The sequence below is a fragment of the Lucilia cuprina genome, chromosome 5, assembly GCF_022045245.1.
Source record: "Lucilia cuprina isolate Lc7/37 chromosome 5, ASM2204524v1, whole genome shotgun sequence".
NCBI lineage: Eukaryota > Metazoa > Arthropoda > Insecta > Diptera > Calliphoridae > Lucilia > Lucilia cuprina.
This window is the reverse complement of record NC_060953.1, coordinates 45827642-45851571: the sequence shown is the minus strand read 5'-3', so window position 1 is coordinate 45851571 and position 23930 is coordinate 45827642. Positions and strand designations below refer to the sequence as shown.

The 23930-nt window shown below is 30.2% G+C and overlaps 1 protein-coding gene across 10 annotated transcripts in view; it reads right to left on the bottom strand.

Moving 5' to 3' along the window:
- Positions 1-272: 272 nt before the first annotated feature.
- LOC111685604 (formin-binding protein 1-like) overlaps positions 273-23930 on the bottom strand; it is a 111500-nt gene continuing 87842 nt past the window's right edge. For 4 of the 10 annotated variants that reach the window (XM_046952811.1, XM_046952810.1, XM_046952812.1 and 1 more), the window contains 9 exons: positions 14931-14981; positions 10346-10490; positions 9994-10284; positions 7730-7908; positions 7472-7664; positions 1685-2034; positions 1480-1614; positions 588-754; positions 273-522 (listed from right to left, as the gene is read on the bottom strand). In XM_046952811.1, coding sequence (XP_046808767.1) covers positions 359-522; positions 588-754; positions 1480-1614; positions 1685-2034; positions 7472-7664; positions 7730-7908; positions 9994-10284; positions 10346-10490; positions 14931-14981 — 1675 coding nt within the window. In that variant the 3' untranslated portion in view covers positions 273-358. The remainder of the gene's footprint in view (positions 523-587; positions 755-1479; positions 1615-1684; positions 2035-7471; positions 7665-7729; positions 7909-9993; positions 10285-10345; positions 10491-14930; positions 14982-23930) is intronic. The other 6 variants (XM_046952814.1, XM_046952809.1, XM_046952818.1 and 3 more) reach the window with 4 other exon arrangements.

The following is a 23930-nucleotide window of genomic DNA, read 5'->3' as shown; positions in this document are numbered from 1 at the left end:
AAGAAGCATTTTAAAAGGTATTATAATAATTAAATATAGAAAACAATTTGTTTAAATATACAACTTAAGCGCGTAATAAAAAAACTTATTTATATATAAAAAAAGAAAATGAAATGAAAATGAATAAAAAATTAAATCACTTGCAATAATTAAAGAAAACAAATTTCTTTTTCTTTCTCTCTAATAATTAGTTATTTTAATTGTTGTATTGTGTTTTTGTATTTAGTGTAATAAATTGTATTAATTAATATATATATTTTTATTTTTTTTTCTGTTATATATTTTTTAAATATTTAGCGTTTTCAACCTTTTTCTTTTCAAATTGTTCCATTTTTTGTTTTTTTTTTTTCAGTTTGACTTAAGAATATAGTGTACAATCAATATAACTGGTGGGTACAAAACCCTCATCCCAACCATTTGTATTATTCATGCGACGCACACGCGTCCAACCATCACCTTGATCTATTTCTATAACTTGTAATTCTTCGCCCTCGTTCATGGGTATGCTGCCCTCACTGGTGGCTGTGTTATTATTAAAATAACAAAATAATTAATTATTGTATCTAAGTATTTATTTGAAAACTTACCTTCAAATGGATATAAGGCTCGACATGTACCCAGAGGTTGTAGTGGTTCTAGTTCACTTTCATAATACGTTTCTTCTCCCATGGCATTTTCGTTTGCACTTCCTTGTCCCGAACCCGGCAGTGAGGTGTGTGATGTTCCTAAGCCACTTTCAGGACTAGCCGAACTGCTGAAGTTAAACCGTTTGGGGTTGATCGTGAAAAGAATTTAAGGATATTCGTTAAAAGATTTATTTTCTTAAGTTGGATTTTTTTATTTTATTTAGAAACAAAATAATTTTAATCTTTTAATTTTGTGTTTATGTGTGTTAATTGTTTAACATTTTTTTTGTAAATTTTTAGAATTATTTAAAATCGATAACGGGTTAATACTGTATGTAAGGCCTCACGTTATGAAACGAAAACACAAAATATTTTTGAAATTCTTGTTCTAGTTTTGTTCTATTTCAGTTCTAGTTCAGTTCTAGTCCAATTCTAGTTCAGTTCTAGTTTAGTTATAGTTTAGTTCTAGTTCAGTTCTAGTTCAGTTCTAGTTCAGTTCTAGTTCAGTTCTAGTTCAGTTCTAGTTCAGTTCTAGTTCAGTTCTAGTTCAGTTCTAGTTCAGTTCTAGTTCAGTTCTAGTTCAGTTCTAGATGAGTTATAGTTCAGTTCTAGTTCAATTCTAGTTCAAATGACTTAAGATTTAAAGGCACCTTAAATATCGTTGCAATGTAGTTATGTTATGAATGTAACTGAGTATTTGTAGAACGAAAAACAAAATACCAATTTTGAAAACATGAAACGTATAAAAATGAAATGAACAAATGAAACGAATAAAGAAGAATAGTAAGGAAAAAGATAACAAGAAGAAATGCAATTTTTGAAAAATTTTCAAAACATAGATCTATGAGTGTACCCGTTATTGTTATTATTATGGCCATTTTGTATTTGCGCCACATTATCCTCAGAATCTGACCTGCTTAAACTGCCACCATCATCTTGTTGGAAATCGCCGTCGTAATTGTTGTCCTCAGTACTACCATTGGAATGCCTGTGTAAAGGGAAGAAAAGTATTATTAACATACACAATATATATTTATTGTTTTATAGAAGAATCCTACCTCGACGACCGATGACCATTGTTCATCGTATTGCGATTTGCTTGCGGACTATTATTTGCCATGGGTATTTGATTTGCTTTCTCTAAATAACCTTGATATTTCTTCAAGTCAATTTTCAATTTCTCCAGTTTATGTTCCGATTCATTTAATTGACCTTCGACTGTCATGGGATTGCCCAACGATGAATTGGCCTCATAGACAACTTTCATTTTCATGAGACCATCTCGTGCGGCAGTTTCCTGTTGGATTTTCTGTTGTAATTCAGCTATTTTTGCTTGTAACTTTTTGCGTCTTTGATTCGGTGGTAAATCACTGAAATCTTCCTTTTGTCCGTCCGCAGTTAAGGAATTCTAAATGAGGAGCAATATAGAAGATGATATTAGTAAAAGGTTTATTCGAATTGTTATTGATTTGTTTAATAAATTTATGTATAAAATGGACATTTAGAGTTTAATTTGTTTACTTAATTTTATTTATATTAAAGAGAGCGAGAGAGAGTAAGAGAGTTTAACAACAGATCATGCAAAACAACATTTGCCAGGCCAATAAAAAACAAAACTTAAAATAATTTTAAAATTATAAAATTTGTTTAAAACTAATTCTTCTAACTAAAAACATTTTATTTCAATTTATTTTTTAATTTATAGTGATTTTCCTAAATTAATTAAAAAAACTTCGTGAATCTAGTGAAATAGTTTTGATACAACAATACTTCAAAACTGTAACGATATTTGAAAAGGTGATAGAGATTGTAGAGTTGGTAGTGAGAAAGTGATTAAAAAGTGAAAAGTGTTAGAGAGAGAGAGTAACAGATTTAGACAGATTTTTCTATATATACAGAGTAGTAGTGTTAATTTTAAAGATTTACTTCCAATATATATTTTCATATTTATACTAATACAAAATTTACTTAAATATTAAACTTAATCTTATAAATTAAATCAACATTCTTTGGTTATTTATTTAATTTACTTTAATTAGTTATTCTCGTTTTAAAAAAAACATAATTTCATTTATATTCATACCTTCATAGTGATACAGGCTTCAATAATCTTCTGTTGCTGTTACAGAGAAGAATTTTTGAAATTGTATCACATTTTTTTTTTTTAGAAAACAAAGTTTCAAAAAAATTTTTTTTAAGAAAATTTTAAAATTAAACAAATTTTCAAAATAAATCCACCAATTTTTTTTGTAACATTGGAAGAGTGTAGTGTAAATTGTGATTTTTTTTGTTTATATTTTTGTTGATGATTTTTAATGAGAAAGTTGATGAGTTGTGTAGTCGAGAGTAGAGTAGATTAGATGATTTAAAATTATTAGTTAATTGTATTTTTTTGTTTTAATGAGAAAACTAAAAAGTAATGAATAAAAAGCAGTTTTAAATACTAAAGAAAATGTTTGTGTTTAAATATAATGAGAAATAATTAATGAATAATAATTTTTTACAATAAAGCAGATAAAATAAGTTAAAAAGCTTAATAAATTAACTAAAAATAATTAAAAAAAATCTATGAAGACTGCAAAAAACATGAAATAAATAACTATTTAGAAAGAGAATGGTAAACATCAATTTAAACCCATTTCAATCTAATCATCTTTTTGTTAGGAATATTTCTCAGAAGTTTCATCTCAGTATAATTGTAGTCCTGTTATAAGTTCTAGTTTATTTCTAGTTCAGTTCTAATTGAGTTCTAGTTTAGTTCTAGTCCAGTTCTAGTTCAGTTCTAGTTCAGTTCTAGTTCAGTTCTAGTTCAGTTCAAGTTCAGTTCTAGTTCAGTTCTAGTTCAGTTCTAATTGAGTTCTAGCTCAGTTCTAGTTCAGTTCTAGTTTAGTTCTAGTTTAGTTCTAGTTTAGTTCTAGTTCAGTTGTACTTCGGTTCTAGTTCAGTTGTAGTTCAGTTGTAGTTCGGTTGTAGTTTAGTTCTAGTTCAGTTCTTATTCAGTTCTTGTTCAGTTCTAGTTCAGTTTTAGTTCAGTTCTAATTCAGCTCTAGTTCAGTTCTAGTTCAATTCTAGTTCAGTTCTAGTTCAATTCTAGTTCAGTTTTAGTTCAGTTCTAGTTCAGTTCTAGTTCAGTTCTAGTTCAGTTCTAGTTCATTTCTAGTTCATTTCTAGTTCATTTCTAGTTCATTTCTAGTTCAGTTCTAGTTCAGTTCTAGTTCAGTTCTAGTTCAGTTCTAGTTCAGTTCTAGTTCAGTTCTAGTTCAGTTCTAGTTCAGTTCTAGTTCAGTTCTAGTTCAGTTCTAGTTCAGTTCTAGTTCAGTTCTAGTTCAGTTCTAGTTCAGTTCTAGTTCAGTTCTAGTTCAGTTCTAGTTCAGTTCTAGTTCAGTTCTAGTTCAGTTCTAGTTCAGTTCTAGTTCAGTTCTAGTACAGTTCTAGTTCAGTTCTAGTTCAGTTCTAGTTCTAGTTCAGTTCTAGTTCAGTTCTAGTTCAGTTCTAGTTCAGTTCTAGTTCAGTTCTAATTCAGTTCTAGTTCAGTTCTAGTTCAGTTCTAGTTCAGTTCTAGTTCAGTTCTAGTTCAGTTCAAGTTCAGTTCTAGTTCAGTTCTAGTTCAGTTCTAGTTCAGTTCTAGTTCAGTTCTAGTTCAGTTCTAGTTCAGTTCTAGTTCATTCTAGTTCAGTTTCTAGTTCAGTTCTCTAGTTCAGTTCTAGTTCAGTTCTAGTTCAGTTCTAGTTCAGTTCTAGTTCAGTTCTAGTTCAGTTCTAGTTCAGTTCTAGTTCAGTTCTAGTTCAGTTCTAGTTCAGTTCTAGTTCAGTTCTAGTTCAGTTCTAGTTCAGTTCTAGTTTAATTCTAGTTTAGTTCTAGTTCAGTTCTAGTTCAGTTCTAGTTCAGTTCTAGTTCAGTTCTAGTTCAGTTCTAGTTCAGTTCTAGTTCAGTTCTAGTTCAGTTCTAGTTCAGTTCTAGTTCAGTTCTAGTTCAGTTCTAGTTCAGTTCTAGTTCAGTTCTAGTTCAGTTCTAGTTCAGTTCTAGTTCAGTTCTAGTTCAGTTCTAGTTCAGTTCTAGTTCAGTTCTAGTTCAGTTCTAGTTCAGTTCTAGTTCAATTCTAGTTTAGTTCTAGTTCAGTTCTAGTTCAGTTTAAGTTCAGTTCTAGTTCAGTTCTAGCTCAGTTCTTGTTCAGTTCTAGTTCAGTTCTAGTTCAGTTCTAGTTCAGTTCTAGTTCAGTTCTAGTTCTAGTTCATTTCTAGTTCAGTTCTAGTTCAGTTCTAGTTCAGTTCTAGTTCAGTTCTAGTTCAGTTCTAGTTCAGTTCTAGTTCAGTTCTAGTTCAGTTCTAGTTCAGTTCTAGTTCAGTTCTAGTTCAGTTCTAGTTCAGTTCTAGTTCAGTTCTAGTTCAGTTCTAGTTAAGTTCTAGTTAAGTTCTAGTTCAGTTCTAGTTCAGTTCTAGTTCAGTTCTAGTTCAGTTCTAGTTCAATTCTAGTTCAGTTCTAGTTCAGTTCTAGTTCAGTTCTAGTTCAGTTCTAGTTCAGTTCTAGTTCAGTTCTAGTTCAGTTCTAGTTCAGTTCTAGTTCAGTTCTAGTTCAGTTCTAGTTCAGTTCTAGTTCAGTTCTAGTTCAGTTCTAGTTCAGTTCTAGTTCAGTTCTAGTTCAGTTCTAGTTCAGTTCTAGTTCAGTTCTAGTTCAGTTCTAGTTCAGTTCTAGTTCAGTTCTAGTTCAGTTCTAGTTCAGTTCTAGTTCAGTTCTAGTTCAGTTCTAGTTCAGTTCTAGTTCAGTTCTAGTTCAGTTCTAGTTCAGTTCTAGTTCAGTTCTAGTTCAGTTCTAGTTCAGTTCTAGTTCAGTTCTAGTTCAGTTCTAGTTCAGTTCTAGTTCAGTTCTAGTTCAGTTCTAGTTCAGTTCTAGTTCAGTTCTAGTTCAGTTCTAGTTCAGTTCTAGTTCAGTTCTAGTTCAGTTCTAGTTCAGTTCTAGTTCAGTTCTAGTTCAGTTCTAGTTCAGTTCTAGTTCAGTTCTAGTTCAGTTCTAGTTCAGTTCTAGTTCAGTTCTAGTTCAGTTCTAGTTCAGTTCTAGTTCAGTTCTAGTTCAGTTCTAGTTCAGTTCTAGTTCAGTTCTAGTTCAGTTCTAGTTCAGTTCTAGTTCAGTTCTAGTTCAGTTCTAGTTCAGTTCTAGTTCAGTTCTAGTTCAGTTCTAGTTCAGTTCTAGTTCAGTTCTAGTTCAGTTCTAGTTCAGTTCTAGTTCAGTTCTAGTTCAGTTCTAGTTCAGTTCTAGTTCAGTTCTAGTTCAGTTCTAGTTCAGTTCTAGTTCAGTTCTAGTTCAGTTCTTGTTCAGTTCTAGTTCCGTTCAGTTCTAGTTCCGTTCAGTTCTAGTTCCGTTCAGTTCTAGTTCACTTTGTGCTTTCCAATTATGAGCCAATTTTTAATTTTTAGTCATTTTTTAAACTAATTTCACTGACCTATTAACCTAGCCATCAATATCACCTAAATATTTCTCAATAAATCAAATACATTTGGTAAACTGAAGCCAAAAACAAACAGTAATGACACAAAAACTTTGTTGCACTAATATTAAAATAAAACAATACTAAAATAAAGCCATAACTTAAATATCGAATGACACATTTAAAGTAAAAAGAGACTGGCAAATATGTTTTAAAGTTTCGAAAGAAATACACACAAAAGATTATAAACATAAAATTAGGAAATTAAAGACATTTAGTTTCAGTTTCTTCAAGACAATTTCTTCCAGAACCAAAAAAAGTCAATGAAAAGTTGTGATTAGTTTTTTTTTATTAGAAGACACCAATTATTTTTTTAAAGAGTTTATTTTTTGTTCTTTCATACATTCAGAGGAAACTGTCAGTAAATAATGAGGCTTATAAATATGTAATAGATTGGCGAAAACAAATAATGATGCAAAATTAATTTCTATGGGATGAGACATGTTTTTCTTGTTTATGTGAAAATTTGTTTCGAAGAAAACAAGGACAATTTGTTTAAAAAAAGAAAATGATAATTAATGAAAGAATATGATGATGATGAAAGGAACTAAATAAATATTATGTTTAACAATCAATAGTTATAAACAAACACAAGGAAGGAAATGAAAATGAAAGCCCGATTTAAGAAATATTCGAATTATGGCCAAGTTTTTTTTTATTAATAAAGGATGAGAAGAGGAGGAGGAACGGTACGAAAAAATGTGAGACAATAACATAACACCACACACTAGGGTCTTACTTAGGAGGACATTTTGTACTTACATTAATTATAAAGCAGTAGAAGTAGAAGATAATTGTAAAACAAAAATTTAATTCATCCGCAAAAAATGCATTTGTTTATTTATTGGTTCATGTGGTTGTTTTTGTTTTAAAACAAATATGTAGAAAGAGAGAGAGAGAGAGAATATGTGACACAAAATCGAGAGAGCAACAATAGTTTATGCATTTTTCGACAAAAATCATCGTTTTTTCAATGATAATTATACAAATAATATTTTTTTGATAATAAAAATGGTTTTTTAAGAGTAAAAAAAAGAAAAAAAGAGACAAATAAAGAAAAAAAGAGAAGACTTGATGAGTATTTTGAGAATGTAGTGGAAATCGTTTTAAGCAGACTTATTTCTCACAAAACTAAAATAAATTCACAAACATTTTGTAATTCAAATAAAAAAATATTAAAAATAAAATAATAAAACAAACACATTTAACTAACTACTAGAAAACATTAAAATCATTTCAAAAACTTTAAAAAAAGGTTACTCGAAAGAAATTAAGAAATCTTAACAATATCTTTAATTCCTTTTAAGTTTACCTTGTTTAAAACAATTATTTTTCATTAAATTCATAAACCAACGAATCTTACCTTATTACTGCCAAATATATTAAAAATTCCCACACGTTTCTTTAGTTTATTGGCACTAAGTGTACCCTTAACGGTTAAATGACTCGACTGTATTGGATGATTATAGTGGGAATCTTGTGATGAATCAAGGGTATCTTGTTTCGATAAATCTTCGAAGGGAATATCTTGTGGTGGTGTAAAACCAGATTGATATCTATAAAAAATAAAAATTTATTATTAAGTTTTTTTTGGGGGGTAAAACTAATTTCATTTTCTTACCTTTCTATAACTTTATAAGAATCTTCTCTTTCATTTATCGCTTCGCCCGCTTTTACAATACCTTCTAAACATCTGCCTATGATGGGTGCAACATTAGATTCTACATTTGCAGATTCTATGATGAATTCTCGTATGCCACGTGTACGTTTTTCGTCCAATTCTTGTAGGCGATTGAAGACCTGTTGAAAATGGGAAAATTTTACGAAAATGTAGAAATTAATAAACTAAAACTACACTAGAAATGTCCTAGAACTGAACTAGAACTGAACTAGAACTAAACTAGAACTGAACTTGAACTGAACTAGAACTGAACTAGAACTGAACTAGAACTGAACTAGAACTGAACTAGAACTGAACTAGAACTGAACTAGAACTGAACTAGAACTGAACTAGAACTGAACTAGAACTGAACTAGAACTGAACTAGAACTGAACTAGAACTGAACTAGAACTGAACTAGAACTGAACTAGAACTGAACTAGAACTGAACTAGAACTGAACTAGAACTGAACTAGAACTGAACTAGAACTGAACTAGAACTGAACTAGAACTGAACTAGAACTGAACTAGAACTGAACTAGAACTGAACTAGAACTGAACTAGAACTGAACTAGAACTGAACTAGAACTGAACTAGAACTGAACTAGAACTGAACTAGAACTGAACTAGAACTGAACTAGAACTGAACTAGAACTGAACTAGAACTGAACTAGAACTGAACTAGAACTGAACTAGAACTGAACTAGAACTGAACTAGAACTGAACTAGAACTGAACTAGAACTGAACTAGAACTGAACTAGAACTGAACTAGAACTGAACTAGAACTGAACTAGAACTGAACTAGAACTGAACTAGAACTGAACTAGAACTGAACTAGAACTGAACTAGAACTGAACTAGAACTGAACTAGAACTGAACAAGAACTGAACTAGAACTGGACTAGAACTGGACTGGAACTGAACTAGAACTGAACTAGACCTGAACTAGAACTGAACTAGAACTGAACTAGAACTGGACTAGAACTGAACTAGAACTGGACTAGAACTGGACTGGAACTGAACTAGAACTGAACTAGAACTGAACTAGAACTGAACTAGAACTGAACTAGAACTGAACTAGAACTGAACTAGAACTGAACTAGAACTGAACTAGAACTGAACTAGAACTGAACTAGAACTGAACTAGAACTGAACTAGAACTGAACTAGAACTAAACTAGAACTGAACTAGAACTGAACTAGAACTGAACTAGAACTGAACTAGAACTGAACTAGAACTGAACTAGAACTGAACTAGAACTGAACTAGAACTGAACTAGAACTGAACTAGAACTGAACTAGAACTGAACTAGAACTGAACTAGAACTGAACTAGAACTGAACTAGAACTGAACTAGAACTAAACTAGAACTAAACTAGAACTGAACTAGAACTGAACTAGAACTGAACTAGAACTGAACTAGAACTGAACTAGAACTGAACTAGAACTGAACTAGAACTGAACTAGAACTGAACTAGAACTGAACCAGAACTGAACTAGAACTGAACTAGAACTGAACTAGAACTGAACTAGAACTGAACTAGAACTGAACTAGAACTGAACTAGAACTGAACTAGAACTGAACTAGAACTGAACTAGAACTGAACTAGAACTGAACTAGAACTGAACTAGAACTGAACTAGAACTGAACTAGAACTGAACTAGAACTGAACTAGAACTGAACTAGAACTGAACTAGAACTGAACTAGAACTGAACTAGAACTGAACTAGAACTGAACTAGAACTGAACTAGAACTGAACTAGAACTGAACTAGAACTGAACTAGAACTGAACTAGAACTGAACTAGAACTGAACTAGAACTGAACTAGAACTGAACTAGAACTGGACTAGAACTGAACTAGAACTGAACTAGAACTGAACTAGAACTGAACTAGAACTGAACTAGAACTGAACTAGAACTGAACTAGAACTGAACTAGAACTGAACTAGAACTGAACTAGAACTGAACTAGAACTGAACTAGAACTGAACTAGAACTGAACTAGAACTAAACTAGAACTGAACTAGAACTGAACTAGAACTGAACTTGAACCGAACTAGAACTGAACTAGAACTGAACTAGAACTGAACTAGAACTGAACTAGAACTGAACTAGAACTGAACTAGAACTGAACTAGAACTAAACTAGAACTGAACTAGAACTCAACTAGAACTAAACTAGACCTAAACTAGAACTAAACTAGACCTGAAAATCCCTGTCTCTTACCTCTGGCAATAGTTCATTGTAATGCTGTTGCTGTAAATTATTCGTTTTTTGCAATTGATTGGCATATTCATTTTTCGCATCATCCGATTGTTGAATTTTTGCTGTCATTATATTTTTATAACGTTCGACTTCGGCTCGACTTAGATTTAAATCCATATCGGCTTTTTTATAATTTTCCACCGCTTTTTCGGAGTCCCGATAGGCTTTTTCATAGTTACGTTTGGCCCGTTCCAATGAAGCCAATTGTGTGGTGAGGTTTTGTTGTAAATATGTGCCATTCGAAAGACATTTCTTTAAAGAAAAAAACAGTAAAATATGATTTCTATAACATATAAACAAAGAGAAAACTTACTTTTCTTTCTTCTCTTAGGGTTTTGGAGAGCAGTGAAATGCCTTGTAAAATTTGTAATTGCAGGGATTCCGCTACCACTTCCCGTTGTCCTGCCAAATCACTGATTTCATTGAGTACTTTACGGAAAGCTTGCATTGCTGTTAATCTATTAAGAAACAAAAAAAGGAAAGAAAGGTTTTAGTTGGAGTTTATATATTTTGCATCTTACATTTTTGATACTTTTTTTACAAATTATAAAAAAACTTAAAACTACTAAAGTATATCCCTATATACAATTATCACTAATTTTAAAACATTTCAGTTCGTTTTTCCTATAAAAGGACTTGTAAACATAATTTAAACAAGAATAAACATAATCAGTTAAGTCTTCAGACAGTCACACACTGCTTTAGCGCCGCCATGCCATGTACGCCAATTATTAATTTCTTGACCATTTTGCGATTAAAAACATAGAAAACGAAAAAGTACTTATGAATTCATAATTATTAATAATTGGCGTCATAGGTGACATCATGTCTCTTCTACAGACATAAATATTTCGTTTAAATTATTTTAATACGCATTCACTCACTCACTTCAAATAGTTGTAATCGACCATAATCGGCCATAAACGTTCTATGTACTTCAGACAATAAAAAAAAATACAAAAAAAAAAAAAAAATAAACTGAAATGTTTTCTTTACACTTGAAAGTACATAAAATAATAAATAACAAAAAATATTTGCACTACGCATTTTCTGATATCAAGTGGTATTTAGGGTGACCAGAGGTAGTATAATTTCTATTGAAGATTATACTGTAATATGGACTAAAGATAAACCTACTTAATCAGTTTATAATCTATAATAGAGATCAATCTACAGTCAGCACTATAGATTAGTCCATAGTTTGTAGTCAAAACTTTAGATCAGGACTATAGATCTATAGTCAAGACTATAGATCTATCTATAGTCAGGACTATAGAACTATCTTTAGTCAGGACTATAGATCTATCTACATCTATCTGCAGTCATGACTATAGATTTATCAATAGTCAGGACTATATATTTGCCTATAGTCAGGACTATACATCTGTTTATAGTCAGGACTATACATCGGTCTACAGTCAGGACTACAGATCTATCTGTAGTCAGAACTATAGATATAGTCAGGACTGTAGATATATCTACAGTTACGATCCATTTATATCTATTTATGTATGTATGTATGTATCTATCTATCTATCTATCTATCTATCTATCTATCTATCTATCTATCTATCTATCTATCTATCTATCTATCTATCTATCTATCTATCTATCTATCTATCTATCTATCTATCTATCTATCTATCTATCTATCTATCTATCTATCTATCTATCTATCTATCTATCTATCTATCTATCTATCTATCTATCTATCTATCTATCTATCTATCTATCTATCTACTATACGTTTGTCTGTAGTCTGGACTATAGATCTGTCGGTAGTCTGTACTATAGATCCGTCTATAGTCTAAACTTTAAATCTGTCTATTATTTAGACTATATATTATCCTATTGTCTGGACTACAGATAAGTCTAAAGTCTCGACTTTAGATAGCAACTATAGAACAATAGTTGAAATTCTGCTCTTAACTATAGATCATACTTTGGATGTCCATTAAAATTTGTTATCAAATTAATTCTTCCAAAAACCAAAAAAACTTGTTTACCTCCAAATTTGTTTATAATTTAATTTTATTTCATTCATTTTTGCAAAACACATTTTGACGTAAGTTAATCTACCATAAAAAGTCTCTCTTTCCAAACACTTTTGGTGTGTCGTAGTTATAAAAATTAAATTAAAAAAACTTACTAGCTAAAACATTTACTCATAATTAATTGTCAACTAAACAGTCGCAGAGCCAGCCAACTAAACATCCAATCCATCTATTCCAAACTAAGCTGTCACTCAAGTCATTCAACTTGTTGATGTTGTGTGTGCGATATTTTTCTGTGGACTTTTCTTTATATGTTTTTAAAATGTATATTTAACGTGGGCTTTTAATAAAAGTGATTACGTGCTGACACGTGAAAACGTAAGGTATTTATGTTCATATAATTTGTATTAGTTTATATATTATATGGTTTGTTTGTTTGTTAAATTGACATAAAAAAAAGTAGGTGTCTAAGTTATACTATCACTAAACTTTAAATAGTTTTATTAAATTTGTCATTTGCGGCAAAAGAGAAGGGATTTACTTTTGATATTAAGTCCCAACTATAAGTCTATTGTCCAGATTATACCTGATAAATAGTCAAGACAAAAAAATTATCTTTAGTCCAGACAGATAAATAGGCCAGACTATAGAGTGATTGTCCAGACTTTAGACTGATTTAAAGTCAATACGATAATCCAATCTTTGGTCCAGATTATATACTTATCTACTGTCCAGACTAGAGACTGATCTATGTATAGTCCAGACTATAGACTTATCTAGAGTCAAGACGATGGACTGATCTTTAGTCCAGACTGTAGACCAATCAATATTCCACACTGTAGACTGATAAATAGTTCAAACTGTAGACAGATCTCTTAGCCCTCTTATAGACTGATAAATTGTCTAAACTAGACTGATCTATAGTACAGACTATAGGCAAATCTTTAGACTGTGCTATAGTCCAGATTATAGACTGAGCTGCAGTCCATTGACTGAAACTATAGACTGACCTGTAGTCCAGACTATAAACAGATCAATTAAGGTAGATAAATAGTCAAGACAATAAACTTTAGTCCAGACAGATTAATAGGTCAGACTATAGACTGATTGTCCAGACTTTAGACTGATCTATAGTCAATACGATAAACTGCTATTTAGTCCAGATTTTAGACATATCAATAGGCCAGATTATAGACTGATCTACTGTCCAGACTAGACGATGGACTAATATTTAGTTCAGATCATAAACTGATCTTTAGTCCAGGCTGTAGACAAATCAAACTGTAGACTGATTAATAGTCCAGACTGTAGAGTCAAGACTGTAGTCAAGACGATGGACTGATCTTTAGCTTAGATTATTAACTGATCTTTAGTCCAGACTGTAGACAAATCAATAGTCTAGACTGTGGACTGATGAATAGTCCAAACTGTAGAAAGGTCTCTAAGCCCTACTATAGACTGATAAATTGTCTAAACTAGACTGATCTATAGTACAGACAATAGCCAAATCTTTAGGTTAGACAATAGACAGATCTATTGACAAGAGAATATGCGTAGTCCAGTTTGTAGAGTGTCTAACTAACTAACTAACTAACTAACTATATATCTATCTATCTATCTATCTATCTATCTATCTATCTATCTATCTATCTATCTATCTATCTATCTATCTATCTATCTATCTATCTATCTATCTATCTATCTATCTATCTATCTATCTATCTATCTATCTATCTATCTATCTATCTATCTATCTATCTATCTAACTAACTACCTAACTAACTAACAAACAAACAAACAAACAAACAAACTAATTAACTAACAAACGACTAACTAACTAAGTAACTAACTACCTAACTAACTAACTAACTAACTAACTAACTAACTAACTAACTAACTAACTAAATAACTTACTTACTAACTAACTAACTAACTAACTAACTAACTAACTAACCAACTAACTAACTAACTAACTAACTAACTAACTAACTATCTAACTAACTAACTAACTAACTAACTAACTAACTAACTAACTAACTAACTAACTAACTAACTAACTAACTAACTAACTATCTAAATAACTGTTAACTACCTATAATTTGACCTTTACATTTTAGTTTGATCTGTAGTCCAGATTTCAGTGTCTAGTATTTGATCTGTAGTCCAGATTTCAGTGTCTAGTATTTGATCTGATATGAAAATTAAACTTGGATCTCTAGTCTAGACTACAGATTGATCTTCAGTGTAAACTTTACTTATATTGCCCAGATTATGGTTTGTTAAATTGGCCAGACTATAACATAATTGGATTCCATATTAAGTTTGATATGAAGTTTCGACTATAAATACTATGATCTACAGTCCATTCTCTGTTTTATTGGCCATACAACAGTTTGATTTATAAACCGTGGATTACAACGTGCTCTTAAGCCTAGTCTACAGTTTAATCTATAGTGCAGAGTATAATAAGATACTCTAAATGTATCTTATAATATCAAAGTATTTTTTTCGACTTTTTTTTCTATTTGCATAGCCATTATTTGCATTTTCTTTGCCATACAATTTTGGCAAAGTTTCAAGAAGAAAAAAATCGATTTTATTTATTCACATGGTTTGTATCAAAAAAAAAATAAATATTATACTAGTAAATTAAAGAATAAATAGAAAAATAAATACAAACGCAAGATATATAACATAATAATATTAATAATAATATTTAAATGTAAACAAAGAAAAATAGAAGAAAAGTTAAATAAAAAAAATTAAAAAGAAACTACGTAAGTTAGCAAAGAAAAAATGTATATAAATAATTTAATAATATACTTTCCTTTAATTAAATAAATAAAGTGATTAAAACTATATTTGAAAAAAAAAATAATTTAAAACTAAACAAAAATTACTTACTCATTATCTTCTTCTTCTTTCTTTTTGGGCTGATAATTTTTTACTAATCGCCTGTAAAAATACAAAAATAGAAAAAGAAAAAAAAAGAGAAATTATTAAAAAAACATTTAACTAATCAATGATTAATTGGGTTAGTAATTGTTTTATGATTTATTTCTTTGTTTTATTTTAGTTTTAAAACATGATAAAAACCTTATAAAAACAACAACAAAGAGAAAGAATTATGCATATTATTAATAAAACATGCTTCTTCATCTTCATTATTATAAACAAATTCAATTAACATAAAAATTATTATTATTGTTGTTATTTTTTATTGCTTATACTAACTCAACGTGTGGCATGTAACTAACTACTTTTAAAGAGTTTTGTTTAATTTAATCTGATTTTTTTGTTAGAGGCTTAAATAAACGTTGCAACGTTTTTTTTAACATGCAACATTCATTTTTTTATATTTGGTTTTCTTTTTTTTTAGCGGTGAAAATTAAATCTGATTTAACAAATATGAAAAAGAGGAAAATTGGTGAAAAATATATTGATGCAGTTTAAACTGCAGTTAATTAATTAAGTATTTAACTGTAACACCTTTAACTTTGCTCGTATGTAGACAGCAGTCGGTTGAGTGAAAGAGACGTCAGAGAGACATTGTAATGTTTTCTTCGCAGAGATCTACAAATTAATTTGCCAACAGTAGAATTTAATATATAAGTTGTTTGATCTATTACCGAAATTAAATATTGATCAATGGTCCACATTATATTTTAATCTAAAATTTAGTCCTTATTATAGTTTTATCTAAAATTTAGACTATAGTTTAATCTTTAGTGTGAATTATAGTTTGATCTATAATCTGGACTATAATTTGATCCAAACTATAGTCTGATATTTTGTCTAGATTATAATTTGATTAATACTATAATTTGATGTATATTACAGACTGGACTATAGATTGATCTGTAGGCTCAACTATAGACTATTGTTTTCTTTATAGCCTAGAGTATAGACTATAGTTTTATCTACTGACTAGACTATAGTTTGATCTGTAGTCTACAGTTTGATACATATTCTATGCTATACTTTTGTTTATAATTTAGACTATAGTTCGATCCGCCGTCTAGACTCTAGTTTGATCTTTAGACTAATTTTTCAGTAATAGAATTTAGTATATAAGTATTTGATCTATTATCGAGACTAAATATTGATCTAATTTTATTAATACTATAGTTTGATGTATATTTTAGACTGGACTATAGATTGATCTGTAGGCTCCACTATATTTTGATAAATAGTCTAGATTTAGTTTATACTATTGACAATAGTTTGATTTATAGTTCTGACTTTAGTTTGATTTATTGTCTAGATTATAGTGTTATCTATAGACTAGACATTGATCAATAATTTGATCTTAAATTTAAGAATTTAGTTGGATTTATAGTACCGACTATAGTTTGGCCTACAGTCCAAAGTTTGATATATAGCCTATTGTTTTGATCTTTACTAAGTCTCGACTCTAAGCTATAATTTGATCTATAATATAGAATTTTGTTTGATTTATGGTTCAGACTATAGTTTAGCATATAGTCCTGAATATACTGAAGACGATAGTTTGATCTTAAGCTTATCTATAGACTAGAGTGTAGTTTAATCTGTAGACTATACAATACTTTGATCTATAGTCTAGACTATAGTTTGATTAAATTTGAACTATAGTTTGATATATGGACTAGACTATTGTGTGATCTATAGACTAAATTCTAGACTATAGTGTGATCTATAGTCTTGATTATAGTTTGATCTACTGACTAGACTATAGTTTGATAAATAGTATAGTCTTTAGTTTGATCTATAGTCTACAGTTTGATACATAGTCTAGACTATAGTTTGGACTATAGTTTTGTCTACAGTCTAGACTATAATTTGATCCGCAGGATAAACTATAGTTTGATCTATAGGCTAGTGCAGTCTATAGTCTAGTCTATAGTTTGATACATATTATAATTTGATCTATAACCTAAACTATAATTTGATGTCTGTAGTCTAGACTATAGTTCGATCTATAGTCTAGAATATAGTTTAATCTATAGACTAGATTACAGTTAGATGTACAGTCCAGATTATATAGACTATTGTTTCATCTATTGTTCTAGACTTCAGATTTATCTATAGAAGACTATAGTTTAATCTACTGACTAGACTATTGTTTGATCTGTAGTCTTCAGTTTGATACATAGTCTATACTATACTTTTGTCTATGACTTAGATTATAGTTCGATCCGAAGTCTAGACTATAGTTTGATATATATACTAGAATGAACTATATTTTGATATATAGGCTACAGTTTTATTTATAATTGAGTCTATAGATTGATCTAGGTTAAAGTTTGATCTGTAGTCTAAACTATAGTTTGATGATTTATAGTCTGGACTATAGTTTGATCTATAGTCTAGAATATAGTTAATTATATAGACTAGTTGAATGTATAGTCTAGATTATATAGACCATAGTTATCTATTGTTCTAGACTATAGTTTCATATTCAGTCCAGACAATAGTCCAGTCTATACTTTGTTCTATATGTAGTCTATTGTTCAGACTATAGTTTGATCTTTAGTCTGTAGCTTAGACTATAGTTTAATCAATATTTCAGAATATTTGTGAATTGATCTGTTGTTCATACTATAACTTAATCAATTGCCCTGATAAAAGTTTTTTTTTTTATAAAATTTCCAATTCAATGATTTCACTTCTTTGGGCTATAGAAGAGATTGTAATATTTAATTTGACTTTATATTAATATAACTAAAATTACTATTACTTATTACTTTTCGCTTCTATTAACTTCATTTTGTGAAACTTAATAACTTCTCATTCTCAACTATATTACCGGCTCAAGGGCTTTGGGGAACAACAGTCTCCTGTTAAAAAATTATTGATTGCAATTTCCTAATAAAATTATATTGTCATCATTTTGTCATGCTTACTTCAAAGAGAGAAAAAAAAACTATGTATAGACATTAATAATCTTCAGATTATTTCATAATCAAGATTATAATCATTATCGTCTTATCCATAGACAACATAAAATTTTCCTTAATTTAATAAAAAAAAACTGAAGATGAATTTTGTTAATTTTTAATGATATAATAACGAGCTGCAAGAAGAAAAAAGAAACCCATAAACAATTTCTAACTTAGACTATATCGAAACTAAAAGACGAAAAAATTTATCGCAAAGTCAACAATTTGAAGTCGTGTTGATTTTTCCTCGGTAATTGTGGAGTTGTTACTGTTGCAAGTTTTTGTTGCTGGCAGCCAAAATGTGCAGTAATTGTTTTGCTGCTAAATTTGTCAAATCCAAAGAAAACAAGTTAGAAATTATAGTCAGGCGAGGTCGACCATATAATACCCTACAACTGTTACAAAAATAAAATGTTATTTAGTTTCAATAATAAAGGATTAATGTTGAATTGTACCTTGCCTAAGATATATGTACTTAAACTATTTATTGTTGAATAAAATTGTGGACATTTAAGTCAAATTTTGAAGGAGGCTCTCTAAATATAAAGCTCATAAGGGTCATTAAAACTAATCACTCCTATCACCAATAGAAGTGAAAATTTTGTTCGGGTCCTCTTTTACATCACTTACTTCAGGCTCAACATGCTTAATTTTATGTTTCTATATTCAATATTATAGAAAATTCAAAAGAGTACCTTTTGAAAAACGAAAAAGTACTCAAAAGTTCCCTTCTATGGGTACCCACAAAATTCCGACTCTTCATACTTAATTTCATGTTTCTAGGTTTAATGTTATAGAAAATTCAAAAAAGTACTTTTGTAGAACATATAAGTACCAAAAAATTCCCATTGTCTTGTTCTCGTCTAATCCGGGCTCTACATACTTAATTTCATGTTTCTAAGTTCGTTATTATAGAAAACTCAAAAAGTACCTTATGTAGAATGAAAAAGTACCAAAAAATCCCCTTTGATGTGTTCTTGTCTAATACGTTTCATGTTCATTATTATAGAGAACTCAAAAAGTACCTTTTGAAAAACGAAAAAGTACCAATATCTGTCTGATCATGAATTAAATATCTTTGATGCAATTTTGAGTGGTTGTTTTGGATTTTCGCTCATATCTCAGTTATTTATGGACCGATTTTGCTAATTTTAAATAACGATCTTCCCGAAAGCATGTCTTACAGAATTATTGAAAATTCGGATCTTGCAGATATCTGGGATCTTTAAAAAACGGATTTCAACAAACACACAGACAGACAGACGGATATGGCTTAATCGACTCCGCTATCTAAATTTATTGCAATTCCGGGGAAAATTGGTTACAGTCTACTGTTTGGCTTAGTCCTTGCATATATTGAAAGAGGTCAGACCTGAGCACCGCATAATCTGGTACTACAGGTGGCCAGTTGTCCGCAGGACTATATCCTGGCTGGTCAGTTGATTGAGGTTCTTTCGGGATCCACTGTAGTTTGAACCCAAATTCGCTTGGAGAGTAAGTGGCGGTTAAAAGTCTGATGGAAATGAGTTGGTATTAATTGTATATGGTACGGGATGAATGTGGGGTACCACAGCCTCATCTACCCGTCTACCTATAATAAATGTGTCGTATGAATGAGATGTGTGCTGGGTTGTATAATGATGAATGAAAGGTATCATATATGATACCATTGAATTTTCTTTCCGTGTCCAGATATGTACGGAGAATACTCTGTTCATATTAGAATTACCACAGTGTGTCCCTTCGAGTAAGAACTAAGTACTCGGCTTATTTGATGGATTCGTACTTGGGTCCACCGGTTAAGTCTCTAGCTGCTGTTGCCGAATCAACAGAGGCCATTCCATCTGCGTGGTTGTAAACAGAAGTGATGTTTTTACATCTCGAAAGTTAAGCAACGGGCCAGCAATGGTCAGTGCTTGTACATGGACCGGCCCAATCCATGTACAAACATTGCCACATGAGTTCTTCATTGAAGGATTCAGGGGCGATGGTAGACCGTTGTTCAAGTATACCCAGTAAATGAAAAAGACTAATTATAGACTGATCTATACTTTTGACCTATTATTTTGACTATAAACTGATTTAAAGTCTTTACTGTAGATTTATCTATAGTCTTGGCCATAGATTTATCTATAGCCTTGACTATAACTTAAACTATGGTCTTGACTATAGATTGATCTATAGTCTTGGCTATAGATTGATTTATAGTTTGATCTATAGTCCTCACTATAGACTGATCTACAGTCTTGACTATAGACTGATCTACAGTCTTGACTATAGACTGATCTATAGTCTTGACTATATACTGATATATAGTCTTTACTATAGACTGTTCTATAGTCTTTACTATAGACTGTTCTATTCTTTACTATAGACTAATCTATAGTCTTGACTATATACTGATCTATAGTCTTGACTATGGACTGGGATAGGGCATCATGCTAAGTTCTCATGCACAGTACTCGACATTCATTCATACCCTTCTCACGAATGTGAAGGGTTTAGTGTTTACGAAATAAACGTCTTTTGCATAATATTTTCTTTTTAGCCACAACTGTCTTGATTTCTTTAAACGTACTACTATCATAAATATTTTTCCCATGATTAACCCATTTAAAGTGCAAAGACATAAAAAAAACAGAAAAAATAAATTTGTATATTTTATCATTTTGTTATGGCAAATAAGTAATAATGCAATACATAATAATTTTTGTTTTGTCTAAACCATGCGAAACTGTTTATTTTTTCTTTCTTGCAATTTAATGACTGTCACTACCATGGAGTGTAAAGTAATAAAATTTAATAGCGACATTTGTAACAAAATTTAAATATGTAACTTTTTTTTGTTAAAGATAATTGTGAATATATTTAAACAAAATATTATAAGGAAATTTTTTGTTGGCAGCGAATTTTTAAAATTGTAAGGCAACTATTATTGTTAATTGTTCTTTAATGATTCATTAATTTAATTGATGAAACAAATTGTTTAATTAAATTATCTCTGATCTGATGTAAAGTTTGCACAAATATAACAGAATTAATGTAATTGTAACATAAAGGGCAAAAAAATTGTTGAAATTGACGTTATTGTTGTTCAATTATTACATCAACTTCGACAGCAAATTGCCTTAGAAAAATAATATACAGAAATGTCATAAAAAGGGGGTTAATACCTATTACAAGTACAGAAATTTAATTGGTTAGAATTTTGATCTTGCGACCAGACATGGTTAATTGGATTTAAAAATCGGTAGTAAGGCCCAATATTATCTGTAATTGTACTGCGTAGTGGATAGGGATAAGAAAAAGCAGTTATAGATTAATAATATGAATCTATCAGCTGCTAGAGGTAGTACACCGCAAGCAGCATTGGATATTAGTCTAAATCTGGTCCCAATTAAGAAATACCTTGAAAATGTAGCATGTAAGTACCTATTCAGACTGTTCAGCTCAAGGACAAAGAACGAAGTATTTCTAACAGAAATTGAGGGAGGGTGTTACTAATCAGTGATTCCTATAAGGGATAAGTGGAATAGATCCGAAGTACTGTTTGTGAGGTGTGTAGCCTTTACTGCCGGGGTTTATTTGGTAGATGACAATATTAAAGTGTCTTACAGATTTCCGGAGAATGTAGCATCTTAAGACACACATTACTATTAAAGCTTTGTATTGAAAAAACGTTACGCCCAAGCTTGGTAAACAACTCCAAAAGTTAGGTTATACACAGTAAGGCTGTGTTGGGTACCGGGACAATGTGACGTACGGTGTACTGAGATTGCAGATGAATTGGCCAGACAGGGTAATGATCTGGAGTCCGATAGTAGGGTTGGTTTGGTAAAACCCCCTATTAGTTATTACTATAAATTTATTACCGAATATTACAAAATCTCCACCAACCGATCCTGGTACAGTATGCTGGATTGTGGGGTTTTTAGAACCGTATGGCCGTAGATAAATCAAGGACTAGAAAGGAATAGTATAAGGTTTTTAGTAGGTGTAATAACCGAATACCGCGCAAGTGAAGCCTTTAGGGGTAATAGAATCGGTAACACCCAGAACTTTAGCAGATTGTGTGAGAACGAGGAGAAATTGGCTAAAGTAGGGAATATTCTACGCCACTATCACTGAACACGGAGTCTGTGACTGAGATCGATTGCAAAGGATTCTGCGATCTACTGAGAGCGATATAGGCAATATTCTCGTTTGCATCAGGGGAATATTTTGCATTTCCAGTTAACAGCTAATGAGGGATTTTCTTCCTATGCCCACCTTTTTTTTTCTTAGTTTTTCTTGGAGGGAATTACCAATTTTCTTATCTTTCTCTTTTTTTCTCTTTTCTTCTGCTCTCTTTTTACTTTTTCTCGTTCTTTATTAAAGGAAATTAAAATAGACCCTTCGGTCTTCGAGTGGATGGATAGCTTTGCCATACAATCATATAAAGCTAAACGAAGCTGTTTAACTAACTAACTAATTAACTAACTAACTAACTAACAAACAAACAAACTAACTAACTAACTAACTAACTAACTAACTAACTAACTAACTAACTAACTAACTATTATTTCCTAAATAACTAACTAACTATCTAACTAACTATCTAACTAACTAACTAACTAACTAACTAACTAACTTACTAACTAACTAACTAACTAACTAACTAACTAACTAGCTAACTAACTAACTAACTAACTAACTAACTAACTAACTAACTAACTTACTAACTAAATAACTAAATAACTAAATAACTAAATAACTAAATAACTAAATAACTAACTAACTAACTATCTAACTAACAAACTATCTAACTAACTAACTAACTAACTACCTAACTAACTAACTAACTAACTAACTAACTAACTAACTAACTAACTAACTAACTAACTAACTAACTAACTAAAAAACTAACTAACTAACTAACTAACTAACTAACTAATTAACTAACGAACTAACTTCCTAACTAACTAATTTCCTAAATAACTAACTAATAAGGGGTTCATTGCTGATGAACTTTTGTCCAAATAAATGATCCCTAATTGAACCAAAAACTGTTAACTGAAGGACCCATAATTGATGTAAAAATTGTTAAAATGATGTTAAATTAATTGTACTAACGAAGCAACACTTGTTCAACTTTTGGATTCTTTGTTTTAATCAAAGATCTTCAAAATTGTTCAACTTCAAGTTTATAGATTCATAGAAAAGACCAAATATCGATTAAGCAAAAGTCCTCCAATTGTTGTAAAATCGATATAAATTAACAATTCAAAATTGATTGAACAAATTGTTTACTCGAAAGGCAAAAGCATGATATACAAATTGTATAACTACATCGCTAATGTAATGATTGATGTAATAATTATTAGACAAAAACCAACGTTTGAAGTAACAATTGTTCAATGTACAAATTTTTCAGTTCAAAAATACTAACTTTTGTTCAATGTTAAAATTTTTAAATGTAAACTATAGTAAAAAATTTTAATGATTTGGGTATAAAAATTAAAATTAATAAAAATATCATATAAAATCTTAAAAATCAGAATTATTCCTTTACTTCTTCTATTGCTCAGTATTTGTCAGGTGCATAAATGACGTTAACACGTTTTGAAAAATACAAAAAAAATTTAATTTTATTTTTATTTTTATACAAAGTAATGTCATTAAAATAATAATAACATTATAAAAAATAAACTAAAAACAACAATTTAATGCCTTAAACCAAAATAAAACTATAAAAAAAACAATTGCAACATTTTATAAGAAGTACATGGTCTTTATTTAATAACAAAATAATACGAAGCACAGACAGACAGACGGACAGACAAATAAAAATATAAACATACTTGAAACTGTCAGTTAAATTGTCAATATTAGAGTGTTGTGCTTGCTTTGTTGTGTCCGTATGATGCCAAAAAAGGTCAAAATTACAAAGATTTTCGAACTGTGCTTTAAACCACAACACACAATATTTTAAACACTTGCAATG